Source organism: Nomascus leucogenys, chromosome 18, assembly GCF_006542625.1.
Source record: "Nomascus leucogenys isolate Asia chromosome 18, Asia_NLE_v1, whole genome shotgun sequence".
NCBI classification, from domain to species: domain Eukaryota; kingdom Metazoa; phylum Chordata; class Mammalia; order Primates; family Hylobatidae; genus Nomascus; species Nomascus leucogenys.
Window position 1 is genome coordinate 101,617,329 of NC_044398.1, and position 17,052 is coordinate 101,634,380.

The window sequence follows — 17,052 nt, forward strand, 5'->3', positions numbered from 1 at the left end:
CTTGTCTCCTTGGGAACCTGCAAGTCTTAGAGCCCACTGGCTTGAAGGCAGATGCCTTTCATGGAGGCGGCAGGAAGAGCCTGACATCCAGCCAGGGCCAAAGAAGGAAAACCACTCAACAGGAGAGCTGGGGGGACGAGACACCAGACAGACCCACAGAGCCACCTTCACCCTCTCCTGCAGCTGGAGGGAGACTGCTGGGGCCTCGCCGTCTCTCCGGATGGGTTGCTTGTGGAGGAAGACCTTGTCTTTCTTCCTCGTTTTTGTGCCTATATATCTACATGGGGCTTCATCGCAGGCAGCCGCCCCAGTGGGGCCCAGGAAACCGTTTCTCGAGAGGCTCCGTAGACTGGAGGAACAGGCAAGTTATACCCCTGACATGGTGCGGTCGGGTTTTTAAATTGGCAGCAGATGGAAGACGGATGTGACAGAAGCAGAGTGGTAAACATCAGGGCTTGGCGGACACGAACACGGCGTGTGACGCTCTTTCCATCCGTGGAGATTATTTCACCCGCGGATGGACACCAGGGAAGAGCTGAGCTGGGCTCCGCTCACACAGGACACAAGCCTCATAACATGTGGCCGTCAGGTGGGGCCAGGGGCTAGAAGAGGGTCTGGAAGGAAGTTGGGGGAACTGGGGGCCGTGGGGGCCGGGTAGTGTCATGAGTGGAAATTGGGAGGTCACAGGTCCGCCTTGAGGCAGAGGGTGTGGACGGCCTCCCGGACACCCACGCGGGGTCCATGGACAGTTCCGGAGTGCCATGTGCCTGTCGGGCCTGCGCTGGGTGCTTCCTGTTTGGGCCTCGTAAAGCACTCATGAGGCCACCTTGCCATCCCCCGCTCACAGGCAGGAGCTGGAATCACGGGGGGAAGTGACTTGCTGGTGGTTATGGGGTAAGCGGTGGGGATCAGAGCCCCAGCTGTGGGCCTGGAGTCCACACCCCACGTGGTGCAGCTGCATGGCCTGGGTTCAGTCCCTGGCACCCAGCACATCTCACGGCATCACAGTGGGGATCAAATCAGTGGGCAGATAGCCAGTGCTGGCCGTGGGCCGGGCACGCGGCCGCTGCTCCCAATGTGAGAGGGCAGAGCCTTTCCCGTCCCTCCCAGCCGGCCCGGCCCGCCCCATCATCACCATGTCCTCCTTACAGTTCCGGAGATTCCAGGAGGTGACCTGGACACACCTGCAGAGCATCGCCAGCAACTACAACGTGTCCTACAATGTTGACGCCCGGTTCCGGAGCCTGGCGGAAGAGAGCCGGGCTGTGGCTCAGGCAGTCAACCGGTCACAGGCCTCGGTGCAGGGGGAGCTGGCGCAGCTCAAGGCCTGGGTGAGGAAGACGCAGCGCCGAAGCCGGAAAGTAGACACGCGGCTGCGGACCTTGGACCTCGCCCTGGGCGAGAGGAGCCAGCAGCGGGCCCGGGAGAGGAAGGTGCACAAGGCCCAGAGGGACGCCCTGCGGGACTCACTGGCACGCCTGGAGGGCCTCATCCACAGCCAGGGCGCCAGGCTAGCTGCTCTGGAGGGGCGGCTGCCCGTGTCCCACCCTGGCACTGCAGCCCTCGGGCCGACCCTGGTCCCAACCCCAACCCAGCCTGAGGAGCTAGGCCCGAGCTCCCTGACGCTTCAGAGGGACAGGCAGGAGCTCCGAGCTGCATCTGAGCACAGGGGCCCCCCGCAGGACTCCTCAGCCCCTCTCCATGGAAGGCAGGAGCCCCCAGCCTCAGGCAGCCATCGGGTACTCAGTGGGACGGCCACAGCCCCAAGAGACCCTCGGCAGCAGGCATGGTCCCCCCAGGGACCAGGAGAGAGTAAGTACCACCGGCTCCCAGCTCATGGCCAAGCTTCCCTCCAGCTCCTCCTTAGACCAGGACCCCTGGAAAAGGCTTCTCAAAAGAGATTCAGTTAGGGGCTGGGAGATGGGGAGAGGGTCTTGGATCATCCGGGGGGCCTGCCGTCATCACAGAGGATTTCTAAGGGGAGGCAGGAGGAACACAGAGGAGGGCATGAGGGCAGAAGCAGAGGTGGCGGGATGCGCAGACAAGGAGGCCCCACGCCGAGGGGTGCAGGCGCCTCTGGAAGCTGGAAAGGGCGGGAGATGGTTTCTCCTGGAGCCACCAGAGGAACCAGCCCCGCCCACACCTGATTTGAGCCCTGGGAGACCGTGTTGGCCTTGTGACCTCCAGAAACGTGAAACACTAAACCTATGCTGTTGTGAGTCATGAAATTTGCAGAGACTCCCTGGCAGCAAGGGGCGCTGGCTCAGCTGGTGCGGAGACTCCCTGGCAGCGAGGGGCGCTGGCTCAGCTGGGTGGGCCGACAGGGCTCCCAGCGGGACCCCACCACTCCCGAGTATGGCCCTCACGTTCAGTCTGCCCGCCTGTGGAACTGGGGTGATCCCATCAAGAGGGTGAAGGAGACGCTGCAGGGGAGCCGTCGGCAGGGCCAGCGCAGAGTCAGTGCTCCGTGAAGGGTGGCAGCCGGGAGTGGGAGGCCCGGCACCCACAGCACGAGTGCTTCTGGATGCTTCTGCTCCGCCTCCTGCAAGGGGCTGACCCTCCTCCTCTGTTTCTAGTTTGCGGCGTGGGCCCCACCCTCGTTTTCCCAAACGCCTCCACCAAGAACGTGGTCTTCCTCAGCCCTGGCTTCGTCACTGCCCTGCGAGCCCTGTCCTTCTGCAGCTGGGTCCGCACGGCCTCCGGCCGCCTGGGCACCCTCCTGTCCTACGCCACCGAGGACAATGACAACAAGCTGGTGCTGCACGGCCGAGACTCCCTGCTGCCCGGATCCATCCACTTCGTGATCGGGGACCCGGCCTTCAGGGAGCTGCCCTTGCAGCCGCTGCTGGACGGCCAGTGGCACCACATCTGTGTCATCTGGACGTCCACCCAGGGCAGGTACTGGCTCCACGTGGATCGCAGGCTGGTGGCCACAGGCTCCCGCTTCAGGGAGGGCTATGAGATCCCCCCCGGAGGGTCCCTCGTGCTGGGTCAGGAACAAGACAGCGTGGGGGGCGGATTCGACAGCTCCGAGGCCTTCGTGGGGAGCATGTCTGGCTTGGCTATCTGGGATCGGGTGCTGGTTCCCGGGGAAGTTGCAAACCTTGCCATCAGGAAAGAGTTCCCGACAGGTGCCATCCTAACGCTGGCCAATGCTGTGCTGACAGGCGGATTCGTGCAGAGGGCCAACTGCACCTGCCTGGAACGCTGTCCCTGAGGCTGAGCCTCACAGGCGTTGAGGCCAGCAAGAGGGGCATGCCCCCATCCACATTCTGCCACCGCCCCCCGCCAGCACATTCTACAAAGGCCACCCCCACCTGTCCTGGCTGTGCACACCTGTGCCCTCACATAGGGGTGCCTGTTCTATCTTGGGGGGTGGGGAGGTGGACAGGGATTGAGCAGGGACAGAGAGAGCCTGGGGTCAAGGTGGCCCGCAAGCCCTTGTTTCTTCCATCACCATGGCGTTCTTACTTCCTGCACTTTCTTCCTTTCTTTCTTATCTTTTTTTTTTTTTTTGAGACAGCGACTCACTCTGTCTCCCAGGATGGAGGGCAATGGCATGATCTTGGCTCACTGCAACCTCCGCCTCCCAGATTCAAGCAATTCTCATGCCTCAGCCTCCTGAGTGTCTGGGATTACAGGCGCACGCCACCACAACCGGCCCCTTCCTCCCTCTCTCCCTCCCTTCTTCCTTTCCTTTCCCGTTCCCTCCCTCCCTCCCTCCATTCCTTCCTTCCTTCTTCCTCTTTCTGTCTCTCTTCTCTCTTTATCTCTCTCTCTTTCTTTCTGATAGAGTCTTACGCTGTCGCCCAGGCTGGAGTACAGTGGCACAATCACAGCGCACTGCAGCCTCAACCTCCCGGGCTCAGCTGATCCTCCCACATCAGCCTCCTGAGTAGCTGGGACTATAAGCACACACTACCACGCCTGGCTGAAAATTTTTTATTTCTTTTTTCTTTTTCTTTTCTTTTTTTTTTTTTTTAAGATGCGGTCTTGCTCTGTTGCCCAGGCTGGAATGCAGTAGTGCAATCTCAGCTCACTGCAACCTCCACCTTTTGGGATAAAGCGATTCTCCTGCCTTAGCCTCCCAAGTAGCTGGGACTATAGGTGTGCACCACCATGCCCAGCTCTAATGTTTGTATTTTTAGTAGAGACGGGGTTTCACCCTGTTGGCCAGGCTGGTCTCGAACTCCTGACCTCAGGTGATCCACCTGCCTCGGCCTCCCAAAGTGCAGGCGTGAGCCACTGTGCCTGGCCCAGGCAATGCTTTTAAAACAACTTTATTGGGCCAGGTGCGGTGGCTCACACCTGTAATCCCAGCACTTTGGGAGGCTGAGGCGGGTGGATCACGAGGTCAGGAGTTCAAGACCTGCCTGGCCAAGATGGTGAAACCCCATCTCTACTAAAAATACAAAAATTAGCTTGGCATGGTGGTGGGCACCTGTAATCCCAGCTACTCGGGAGGCTGAGGCAGAGAATTGCTTGAGCCCAGGAGGTGGAGGTTGCAGTGAGCCAAGATCGTGCCACTGCACTCCAGCCCAGGTGACAGAGCGAGACTCTGTCTCAAAAAAAACAAAACAAAACAAAACAAAAAAATAATAAAACAACTTTATTGGCTTGGCACAGTGGCTCACGCCTGTAATCCTAACACTTTGGGAGGCAGAGGTGGGTGGATCGCTTGAGTCCAGGAGTTTGAGACCAGTCTGGTTAACATGGCGAAACCCCATCTCTACTAAAAAAAAAATACAAAAAAAATTAGCCAGGTGTGATGGCACATGCCTGTAGTCCCAGCTTCTCGGGAGGCTGAGGTGGGAGAATCACTTGAGCCTGGGAGGTTGAGGCTGCAGTGAGCCGAGATCGCGCCACTGCACTCCAGCCAGGGCAACCGGAGTGAGACCCTGTCTCAAAAAACAAAACAAAACAAAACCTTATTGAGGTAAAATTTGCATATCATAAAATTTCCGTTTCAAGCATATAGTTCAAAGATTTGTAGCGAATTGACGGAGTTGTACAGCCATCGTCACAACCCAGTTTTAGGACCTTTCTGTTCCCTTCCTTAAAAAGTGTAGCAATTGCTCCTGGGTGCCCTGCGCCCTCCGCAGCCTCTGGCAGCCACCCATCTGTTTTCTGTCTCTATGGATTTGCCTGTTCTGAACACTGCATATAAATAAACCAAAAGAAATTGTCTGTTTGTGTCTGGCTTTTTTTAATTAGCACAAGGTTTTCAAGCTTCGTCCACGCTGCGGTGTGTCTCAGCGTTTCATCTGTGTTGTTGCCAAAACATGCCGCGTTGTATGGATGAACCACATTTCGTTTATCCGTTCATCCGCTGGTGGACATCTGGGTTGTTTCCAGTTGGGGTTACTGCGGATAAAGTTGCTCTGAGCACCCTCAGACGAGTCTTTATGCGGGCGTTTTTTTCGCTTTGGTGGATACCTAGCAGTAGAATTGCTGGTCGTATGGTAAATTCATGTCTAGGCTTCCTTTTTTTTTGAGACAGAGTTTTACTCTTGTCGCCCAGGCTGGGGTTAATGGCACTATCTCAGCTCACTGCAACCTCCGCCTCCCGGGTTCAAGCGATTCTCCTGCCTCAGCCTCCGAAGTAGCTGGGATCCCAGGCGTGAGCCCCCACACCCGGCCCACGTCTAGGCTTTCAGAGAAACTGCCCAACTGTTTTCCAAAGCTGCTGCACCATTTTTCATTTCCACCAGCAATCTATGAAGGTTCCTGTTTCTCCACATCCTTGTCCAGACTTGGTTTTGTCTTTTCTTTCTTTGTTGTTTTTTTTTTTTTTTTGAGACGGAGTCTCATTCTGTTGCCCAGGCTGGGGTGCAATGGAGCAATCTCGGCTCACTGCAACCTCTGCCTCCCAGGTTCAAGCAATTTTCCTGCCTCAGCCTCCCGAGTAGCTGGGATCACAGGTGCTGCCACCACCACGCCCGGCTAATTTTTTTGTATTTTTAGTAGAGACCGGGTTTCACCATGTTGGCCAGGCTAGTCTTGAACTCTTGACCTCAGGTGATCTACCTGCCTCGGCCTCCCAAAGTGCTGGGATTATAGGCATGAGCCACCGCGCCCAGCCTCTCTTTTTGATAATTTTTTTTTTAATTCCAAATCATGGCAGGGTAAAAACAAAATTTGCATTGACCCTTAGAACAGACTTGTACTGAAGTTTCAGTCTGGTGTAGATTGACTTCATGACCTTGGAGATTCCCAAGAACGGCCCAAACACAAGATCTCCAAGAATCAGAAAGTCAGCTGGTACAGACAGGAGAAAGCACGGCATGGGGTGGGGTGGGGCAGAGGAGGGGCCCAAAACCGCTGACTGAGAGAACAGGCCTGGTTTTCAGAATTCGCCAATCCCTCCCATTCTCCTTCTTCCTATTTGAAAAGTGAGGAGGCCAAGGAGAGGGGTCCCACAGCCTTCACTAGCAGATCCACAAGGGCCCCGAGTTCCTCCGCCCAGCGCGTAGGTAGTTGCAGCTGTGCGGATGCCTGGGCCCTGCCCAGCTGTTGCCGTGGGGAAGGTGCCCTAAGTCAGTCGCTGGAGTCTCCTAGCAACGTCTCCGCAGAGCAGCCTGTGGACCCCAGCTGGACCCCAGCAATTCTGGGCTTTCAGGTCAAGATCCCCCAGCCCACCTCCCCCAGCGCTACCTGTGTGTGACTCAAGGTCAGAGATGGGATTTTAGAGCTGGAAAGCCCCGCGGATGGTCGGTGTGACAGTTCCCTGAGTCACTCACGGAGTTCTGCTTCTGCACGACAGTGTCTAACTCTATGGATGGCAGCTGCTTCCCAAACCTCTTTCCTTCCCCAGCCTCCTCAGACGCTTTCTGGAACGCCCTTGCTCCGCCCCACTCTGCCTTTGAGGAAGGAGCCATAGGACGTCTTTTTTGGGGGAAAGATTGGTCATTCGGGTCACAAATATTTCTTGTGACAGTGATGTCCTTAGTACAGTTGTCTTGCCCAGGGTCCCAAGAAGGGGAACTGGGGCAGGGCTTTGAGACAAAGGCTCTAGTGGCCCCCAGATGAGTGCAGAGGTGGGGAGGGAAGGAAGCTTCCAGGCCCTGGGGTCCCAGCCCCTCCCCAGCTTGCGGGTGCTTCCAGCGCCCTGGAGGACCAAGATGTAGCCCAGGCCACAGCAGTATTCAGCTGCATGGCCACAGAATCTAAGCCTCAGGGACTCGGCAGAGGTGGGCATTCAGGATGCTTCTCGGGGAGGACTCAGCTCACTCCAGGTGGGAGAACAGCAGAGTGAGGGCTTGCACTTGGGGGTGTGGGGGCAGCTTGGGGATTGTGGGGATTTGGGGCCCGTCTCGGGTTTGGAGCAGGGCTGTCTGGGCATCCATCTCACCTGGCTCAGCAACCCCGCTGGGAGCAGCAACAAAGCCACCTGCTCTTTTCTTTTTTCCTTTTTCATCATATTTTTTGCTCTTTCTCAGCAGAATCACGCCTGTGCATTTTGAGGTGTGAACCACACCCACCTCCAAGGCCCACCGAATCCCACCTTTCACCAAGGGTATTACGTTTCTGGGTGAGGAGGACCAACCACACACAACACAGACAGAAAACCCACAGGGGCCCTTGTCTTGCTGAGGAAGTCAGTTCCCGACAAGGAGCCCCTCCCCCACTCTACCCACCCCCGGCCCATTCCTCTTCTGAAACAGCCACTTGTCCCAGCAAAGGACACACTCAGGTCCCTGGGCTGAGAAGGATGGCCTTTGGGACCTGGCTCCTCCTCCCCAGTGTGACCCCCTCTTCCCAAGCTCTGTTCTTGTGGGTTCTGCATCCAGCCCCACCATGCCCCGCTCCAGCACTCTGCTCAGCTCTCTGCCCACCTGGGTATCTTCATCCAAACCCTCCTCAACCCACAAGACGCAAGTCCACCCATTCAATTCGATCAACAATGTGCTGCACTCCTACTGTGTCAGGTAGCACGATGCCTGCCTCTGAGGAGCCTGGGGAGGGGACCTGTCCCACCTCTGAACCCCCCAGGGGACTTGCTGTCAGTCCTTGACTCAAAGCATTTGAGAGCAAGAGTTTTGAAATCAAACTAACCCAGGTTCAACTCCTGCCTGCTTGTGGGAAGCCTTGGAAAAGTCAGCTTCATTTTCATCTTTAATGCTGTCCTGTATGACATGGGGGTGCAATGCCCTTGTCACCGTCCCTCAAAAGAGCAAAGCCAGCCAGGTGTGGTGGCTCACACCTATACTCCCAGCACTTTGGGAGGCTGAGGCGGGTGGATCACTTGAGGTGAAGAGTTCAAAACCAGCCTGGCCAACATGGTAAAACCCCGTCTCTACCGAAAATACAAAAAATTAGCCAGGCTTGGTGACGCGCACCTGTAATCCCAGCTACTCAGGAGGCTGAGGCAGGAGAATCGCTGGAACCCGGGAGGCAGAGGTTGCAGTGAGCCAAGATCATGCCACTGCATTCCAGCCTGGGTGACAGAGCGAGACTCTGTCTCAACAACAAAACAAAACAAAAAAAGCACAAAGCCAGGGCACACCCATGAGAAAAATATCTTTTTTCAAAGAATGTTCTTCATGATATTTCAGAAAACGTATTGTAGTGTAATCGGTGGGGAATTCAAAACCCTGTCAGATTTCCTTCCTCTTATTTTGGGCTTAGTTTTGGTCTTATTTTGGTATCAGGGAGGGAGGGTTCCATTATCTTCTCAGCTTTAGAGGCTCTGAGGAACTTTTTTTAAAATTTTTTTTAGGGAAGGAGTCTCGCTTTGTCGCCCAGGCTGGAGTGCAGTGGCGTGATCTCGGCTCACTGCAATCTCCGCCTCCTCTGTTCACTCCATTCTCCTGCCTCAGCCTTCCGAGTAGCTGGGATGTCAGGTGCCCGCCACTGCGCCCAGCTAATTTTTTTTTTTTTTTTTTTTTTTGTATTTTTAGTAGAGATGGGGTTTCACCGTGGTCTCGATCTCTTGATCTCGTGATCCACCTGCCTCGGCCTCCCAAAGTGCTGGGATTACAGGTGTGAGCCACCACACTCAGTCAGCTTTATTTATTATTTTTAAACTTTTAGGTTCAGGGATACCTGTACAGGTTTTTATATAGGTAAACTCATGTCATGGGGGTTTGTTGTACACATAATTTCCCCACTCAAGTACTAAGCCTGGTACCTGACAGTTACTTTGTTTTGTTTTTGAGAAGGAGTCCCGCTCTGTCGCCCGGGCTGGACTGCAGCGGCACCATCTCCCTCTGCCTCCTGGGCTCAAGTCATTCTCGTGCTTCAGCTTCCCAAGTAGCTGGGATTACAGGCACGTGCCACCACACCTAGCTAATTTTTGTTTTTTTTTTTTTTTTTTTTTTTTTTTTTTTTTTTTTTTTTTTTTTTTTGAGACGGAGTCTTGCTCTGTCCCCAGGCTGGAGTGCAGTGGCGCAATCTCGGCTCACTGCAAGCTCCGCCTCCCGGTCACGCCATTCCCTCCTCAGCCTCCCGAGTAGCTGGACTACAGGCGTCCGCCACCACCCGGCTAATTTTTTTTTTTTTTGTATTTTAGTAGAGACGGGTTTCACCGTGTTAGCCAGGATGGTTCGATCTCTGACCTTGTGATCCCCCGCCTCCCTCCAAGTGCTGGATTACAGCTTGAGCCACCGCGCCGCCGTAATTTTTGTTTTTAGTAAAGATGGGTTTCACCATGTTGGCCAGGCGGGTCTTAAACTCCTGACCTCAAGTAATCCACCCACCTCGGCCTCCCAAAGTGCTGGGATTACAGGTGTGAGCCACCACACCTGGCCCAACATTTTGTTATTTTTTCTACTCCTCTCCCTCCTCCTGCCCTCCACCCTCTACCCTCCAATAGGCCTCAGTGTCTGTTTTTTTCCCTTTGTGTCCATGTGTTCTCATGGTTTAGCTCCAACTTATGTGAGAACATGTGGTATTTGGTTTTCTGTTCCTGGGTCAGTTTACTAAGGATAATGGCCTCCAGCTCTACCCATGTTCCCACAAAGGACATGGTCTCATTCTTTTTTATGGCTGCATAGTATTCCATGGTATACATGGACCACATTTTCTTTATCCAGTCCACCATTGATGGGCACTTAGATTGATTCCATGTATTTGCTGTTGTGAATAGTGCTGCAATGAACATACGCATGCGTTTTTGGTTTTGCTTTTCTGAGACAGAGTCTTGCTCTGTCACCCAGGCTGGAGTGAGGTGGTGCAATCTCAGCACACTGCAACCTCCACCTCCTGGATTCAAGCGATTCTCCCGTCTCAGCCTCCCAAGTAGCTCAGATTATAGGCGCCTGCCACCACACCTGGCTAATTTTTGTATTTTTAGTAGAGATGGGGTTTCACTATGTTGGCCAGGCTGGTCTCGAACTCCTGACCTCAAGTGATCTACCTACCTCAGCCTCCCAAAGTGTTGGGATTACAGGTGTGAGCCACTGCGCCCGGCCTGCATGTTAATTAATGACAGAACAATTTATATTCCTTTGGGCATACACCCAGTAAGGGGATTGCTGGGTCAAATGTTAGTTTGGTTATCAACATTCAAAGTCTGAATTTTAAACAGGTGGTTGGGCTGGGGGCTCATATCTGTCAGCTCATTCACATTTAGCACCGGTCTCATTCCCAGTAGCTTTTCCAGGACAGCGACCTTCACCACGAAGCTTGAGTTTTCCCACTGCAAGCCTGGGCTTCCCAAGCATTTTACTTTTCTAAGGAAGGCATCCTGGAGAGGACACCTGGATAGACCGGGGAGCCTTCTCTGTGTCTCTCCCAGTGCTGTCTGGCATCAATTCATGGGCCACTTCTTTCGAGTAATTTGTCTGCACCTCTTGGGCCATGATTTCCGCCATCTTTTCTGGATTTGACGGGCCTGCCGGTGCTGCCTGTGAGAAGTCTTCCCAATCTGCTTGCTGCACTGTTTTAGTAAAACCAACACAGAACAGATGAGGCAAATGACCATCTGTAGTTTTGACAACCATATGAGCTTCGATCATGGTCTTTTTTTTTTTTTTTTTTCCATGAAAGTTGGTCAGGCTGTTTTTGCACCGAACATCCTCAGTAATTAGCTTCAATTTTCCAGATGCAACTTCACCATTCTGCAGATGAGCAGCACTGACTTCAAAAACACGGCCCTTGAGGCCATCAGGTGCAATTTTGGTTCCTGGCATCCCTATGCCTGGTGTTTTCCATACTCCTTATGCCAAGCACGGCTGGCACTTTCGCCTCATGCCAATCTCTCTCAGACAATCGACCAACCTCTTTCTTCTCGGCTCCCTTCCTGCCACTTTGGTAAGGTGCTCATTCTTGCCCGCTGCGTGGTGGTGCAGAGAGCCCAGGGCCAGGTGTTAACATTGCCATTTTCCCTCCGTCTCAGAGGCTGCTACTCATTATGATAATAGTCAGATTTTGAATTGTCCGAGTGTAAGCTGCAGACATCACAACACAAGGTCCCAAGTATTTCAGTATGTATCTCTTAAGATCGAGGAGCTTTCCTGATGTAACCACAATATAATGATCATGTGTGGGAGATTCACTATTGCTCCAACACTGTTAGCTCATACAGTGTATGCCCAATCTTTGCCAATTGTCTCAATCATGCCAGACCCACGTGAGGTTGTCTCCCAGCCTCTCTTTATCTCTTTCACAACACTGACATTGTGGAAGAGGGCCTAGATGTTCAGCAGGCTGTCCCTCAAAGTGGGATTATCTGGTGTTTCCCCTTTATGAGTGGACTCAGGGTGAGCATGTTCTGCAGGAATTCTACGGAAGGGACGTTGTGTCCTTCCTGGTGCATCACATCAGGAGGCACACGATGCCACCTTATCCCATCACCAGTGATGCTGAACTGGGTTGCTTGGTTCAGGTGGCGCCTGCTAGGTTTCTTTTTTCCCTTTACCATTAAGAAATGCTGACCCTAGGCCGGCCACGGTGCCTCATTCCTGTAATCCCAGCACTTTGGGAGGCCAAGGTGGGTGGATCACCTGAGGTCAGGAGTTCGAGACATGCCTGGCCAACATGGCAAAATCCCGTCTTTACTAAAAATACAAACATTAGGCCGGGCTCTGTGACTCATGCCTGTAATCCCAGCACTTTGGGAGGCCAAGGCAGGCGGATCACGAGATCAGGAGATTGAGACCATCCTGGCTAACATGGTGAAACCCCGTCTCTACTAAAAATACAAAAAATTAGCCGGGCGTGGCGGCGGGCACCTGTAGTCCCAGCTACTCGGGAGGCTGAGACAGGAGAATGGCGTGAACCCGGGAGGCAGAGCTTGCAGTGAGCCAAGATCATGCCACTGCACTCCAACCTGGGCAACAGAGCGAGACTCTGTCTCAAAAAAAAAAAAAAAAAAAAAAAGAAAAAAAAAAAAAAAGAAAAATTAGCCAGGCGTGGTGGCTGGTGCCTGTAATCTCAGCTACTCGGGAGGCTGAGGCAGAAGAATCATTTGAACCCAGGAGGCGGAGGTTGCAGTGATCCAAGATAGCACCATTGCACTGCAGCCTGGGTGACAAGAGTGAAACTCCGTCTCAAAAAAAAAAAAAAAAAAAAAGAAAGAAAGAAAAAGAAAAAAAGAAATCCAACCATGGCCAGGCATGGTGGTTCACACGTGGAGTCCTAGCAACTCAGGAGGCTGAGGCAGGAGGATCCCTTGAACCCAAGAGGTCAAGGCTGCGGTGAGCTATGATCTTGTCATTGTACTTCAGCCTGGATGACAAAGTGAGACTGTGTCTCAAAAATAAAAAAATGATAATAATAATTTTAAAAAAGGCCAGGCACTGTGGCTCACGCCTGTAATCTCAGCACTTTGGGAGGCCGAGGCGAATGGATCACGAGGTCAGGAGATCGCGACCATCCTGGCTAACATGGTGAAACCCCATCTCTACTAAAAATACAAAAAATTAGCCAGGCGTGGTGGCGGGCGCCTGTAGTCCCAGCTACTCGGCAGGCTGAGGCATGAACCCGGGAGGCAGTGAGTCGAGATTGCGCCACTGCACTCCAACCTGGGCGACAGAGCGAGACTTCAAATATCGACTTTTTAAAAGGAAGAGGATGAGGCACAAAATATAAAGAGTTTACTCTAGAGGCTAAGGTGGAAGGATCATTTGAGGTCAGAAGTTTCAGAAAAGCCTGGGCAACACACTGTGAGCTCCACGGCAAAAATGAGCCGGGTGTGGTGGCGCAGGCCTGTGGTCCCTGTTACTCCAGAGGCTGAGGCACGGGGATGGCTTGAGTCCAGGAGGTCAAGGCTGCACTGAGCTTTGACCGCCCCACCGCACTCCTGGGCGACAAAGGGAGACCCTGTCTCAAAATAAATAAGCAAATGACCCAAAAGGTGGGGACAGGGTGTGGGCTGATGTAAAGTTGTCAAGAATTCTCTTTGGTTTATGGAAATACCATTGATTAGTGATGGGCTGTGCACTGGTGCGGGTACAGGGTCTGGGCGGCTATTTGGCCAGTTCACAGCTATCTGCGCAGTAGGCGGCAGTTTCCAGGCGCGACCCTCCTGTACTGTCTCTGGGGCCTGACCGTTGAAGAGGACTCGCCTTCTGCTCTTTTCTCATTAGGCGGGAGGAGCCTCCGGGGCTGCCTGGAGGAAGCCTCCACTCCGACCCTCGCCCGAATGCCTACTGCGAGGGCGGATGCATACTTCGGGACTTCTAATTTCGTCCTTCACGTCTTTAGCTGCCGCCTATGGCAAGGAAGGGCCTGCCCTCGCCCCTGCCTCCCTCCTCCCTTCCCCACCGCGGCTCCGTCACGATCGGCGCGGCCGACCGGGGCTGGGGGAGCCCCTCCAGCCAGCTCCTGCCCTCAGGTCCCGGGGGCGGCCATTCGCCTCCCAAGCACTCGGCGCTCAGCCCCACGGGGCCGCCTTTGCAGTCGCGTGGGCAGAACGGGGTCCTCGAGGCCGCGGCGATTCTCTAGGGAGGGCGGCGCCAAGACCCGCGGGGAGCGCGGCTCCCATGAGCCCCCGCGCGACCGGGCCTCGGTGGGTGCCGTTGCAGGTCACGTGGTCGCCGTCGCTCATCATGTGGGCCCGTCGCGCGTCACGTGGCTGCCATCTCCTGTCACGTGGCCGCCGGCGCGGGTCACGAGAACAAACACCGGGGCAGCCGGCGCTTCCCGGCCGGTGTCGCTCCGCGGCGGGCCATGGCCAACGTCTCTAAGAAGGTGTCGTGGTCCGGCCGGGACCGGGACGACGAGGAGGCGGCGCCGCTGCTGCGGAGGACGGCGCGGCCCGGCGGGGGGACGCCGCTGCTGAACGGGGCTGGGCCCGGGGCTGCGCGCCAGGTGAGGCCGGGTAGGGCGCAGGCGGGGAAACTGAGCCCTCGTGCGCCCCGCAGCCCGCGCCCTCGTGAGCCTCCTGGCGGCGCCGCGTATCCCGGTCCTGGAGGCGACCGAGGCGCGGGGGACTCGGGAACGCGCCCCGGGGCTCCTCGGCGGGGCAGGGCTGGCGGGGGCGCCTGGGGTCTGGAGTCTTCGGAGGCAGCACCGGGCTGGGTGGCCGGGAGGGCTGGGTGAGCAGGCGGATCTCGCCGGACCCCGCGGAATGTGGGGCGCTGAGGGGCGCCGGGGCAGCCTTGGCGCACGTTCATTCCCCCCGGTGTCCCCCAAACTGGCCCTAAAGGGGTGCAAGTGGCTTTCTGTTCAGGCGACTTTTTAGAATTGTCATCCTACACGAGCAACTGATTTTGTTTGCGTTTTGACCCCCTGGGAGATGGGAACAGTTAAGATTGCAGCCGGGTCTCTTTCAGTGAGAATGACTGGGCGCCTTTATCTGCCATCTTTCTGTGTGGGGATCAGTCCCGACTTTCAGGTGATCTTGGGAGTGACGAGTATTTGTACTCAGTCTCCCTTAGCACCGATTTGAATTTGGAATGTGCAGGCAAACACAATAAGCAGCAAGTCAGAGGTTGGAATGCGTTCCGCAGGTCACCCTGCAGCGTGCGTCTGAGCAGTGTTAAGGTCTGGAGAACCGTTACGGGTACATTTGTTTCCCTGTCTGTGTATTGTTTTAATTTTTTTTTTTTTTTTTTTTTTTTTTTTTTTGAGACGGAGTTTCACTGTAGTTGCCCAGGCTGGAGTGCAATGGCGCGATCTCGGCTCACGGCAACCCCCACCTCCAGAGTTTAAGTGACTCTCCTGCCTCAGCCTCCCAAATAGCTGGAATTACAGGCGTGCGCCACCGCGCCCGACTAATTTTGTATTTTTAGTAGAGACGGGGTTCCTCCATGTTGGTCAGGCTGGCCTCGAACTCCCGACCTCAGGTGATACTCCCACCTTGGCCTCCCAAAGTGCTGGGATTACAGGCGTGAGCCACTGCGCCTGGCTGTATTGTGTTACTTTTGAGTTAGTGAACCGTTTTGTTGATGGGTCTTAATCTGCTTTGCACTTATTCTTTACATTTTTTCTTGTCTAGTCCTTTAAACACTTGTTTTGTGCCTAAAGATTAGGAAGGACGGCCGGGCGCGGTGGCTCACATCTGTAATCCCAGCACTTTGGGAGGCCGAGGCAGGTGGATCATGAGGTCAGGAGATTGAGACCATCCTGGCTAATATGGTGAAACCCCGTCTGTACTAAAAACACAAAAAATTAGCCGGGCTCGGTGGCGGGCGCCTGTAGTCCCAGACTCGGGAGGCTGAGGCTGGAGAATGGCGTGAACCCGGGAGGCGGAGCTTGCAGTGAGTGGAGATGGCGCCACTGCACTCCAGCCTGGGCGACAGAGCCAGACTCCGTCTTAAAAAAAAAAAAAAAAGGTTAGGAAGGACACGAAAATCAGGCTGTTTCCACAGAACCTACATTTAGGTTTTCCCAATTCCTTAGAAATGCACCAGACAAAGAAGGTCAAAGTCTGCCTTTTGCTGATAAGAAGCAGCAGCTCAGCTCCCTTTGAAGTGGGCTGTCCTGCTCTCCGTGCTGTAGTCTGCATGAAAAGTGATCTGAAGGGGTTAATTTGAAGTGGTGGGGCCATGGGTGATTAGTTATTTGTGTGTATGTCTGTGTGTGTGTGTGTGTGTGTGTGTGTGTGTGTGTTTCTGTTTTAAAAGAAAGTAAGGCCAGGTGTGGTGGCTCATGCCACTTTGGGAGGCCAAGGTAGGGGAGGATCACTTGAGCCCAGAAGTTCAAGACCAGCCTGGGCAAAATAGTGAAACCCTGAAACCCTGTCTCTAAAAAAAAAAAAAGCAAAATTAGCCAGGTGTGGTGATATGCATCTGTAGTCCCAGCTGCTCGCTCGGGAGACTGAGGCAGAAGAGTCGTGTGAGCCCAGGAGGTTGAATCTGCAGTGAGCTGCTTTTTTTTTTTTTTTTTTTTTTGAGGTAGTTTCTCACTCTTTTGCCCAGGCTGGAGTTTGAGAACCTATCTTAAAAAATTTTAAAATTTTTTTTTTAATTAAAGAAATCTGAAGTTCACAAGGTAGAAGGAATAAACCAGCTTTAAGGGCTGAAAGGTAAAGATTGGGAACCTCGATGGAGGTTGAATTTGAGTTTCTCTTGGGACTGAATGTGCTTGGGGTTTCCTGTTTGTCTTTGCAAATAGAAGAGTTGATTTTTTGGGAAATAATCTGTTGATCTCTTAACCTTAGAAAGTATTCCCGGCTGTGCGTGGTGGCTCATGCCTATAATCCCAGCACTTTGGGAGGCCGAGGCGGGTGGATCACCTGAAGTCAGGAGTTCGAGACCAGCCTGGCCTACATGGTGAAACCCCGTCTCTACTAAAAATACAAAAATCAGCCGAGTGTGGTGGTGAGCGCCTGTAATCCTAGCTAGTCAGGAGGCTGAGGCAGGAGAATCGCTTGAACCCGGGAGGCGGAGGTTGCACTGAGCTGAGATCACGCCATTGCCTGGGCAACAAGAACAAAACTCCATCTCAAAAAAAAAATTTTTTAAGTATTCCCTTAAAAGTCATTGTAAGCTTATTTGTTTGTTTGCATTTAATAATGGCAGATACCCTGCTTACAAGCAATTAAAAAAAATAGTTTATCGTGCACTTGCTCTGTGGCTGCCTGGGACGCAGGCACATAAAGCTGCTTCCTTCCTGCTGGAGACAGGCCCAGTGCCCTGTGCGGATGGTCTGCAGGGCCCCCGGGGC

The 17,052-nt window shown here is 54.1% G+C and overlaps 2 protein-coding genes across 3 annotated transcripts in view; both read left to right on the forward strand.

Annotated features, from left to right (window-relative positions):
• The first annotated feature begins 143 nt into the window (after positions 1-143).
• Positions 144-3,506, forward strand: PTX4 (pentraxin 4). The gene is made up of 3 exons (XM_030798592.1): positions 144-361; positions 1,152-1,812; positions 2,577-3,506. The coding sequence occupies exons 1-3, from the start codon at positions 221-223 to the stop codon at positions 3,215-3,217; spliced, it is 1,443 nt and encodes a 480-aa protein (XP_030654452.1). The 5' UTR covers positions 144-220; the 3' UTR covers positions 3,218-3,506.
• A 10,501-nt stretch (positions 3,507-14,007) lies between these two features.
• Positions 14,008-17,052, forward strand: part of CLCN7 (chloride voltage-gated channel 7) — a 29,830-nt gene continuing 26,785 nt past the window's right edge. For both annotated transcript variants that reach the window (XR_004026679.1, XM_030797861.1), the window contains exon 1: positions 14,008-14,253. Coding sequence is in view for 1 of the 2 variants with exons in the window: in XM_030797861.1 (XP_030653721.1) it covers positions 14,113-14,253 (141 nt within the window). In the remaining variant the exon portion in view is untranslated. The remainder of the gene's footprint in view (positions 14,254-17,052) is intronic.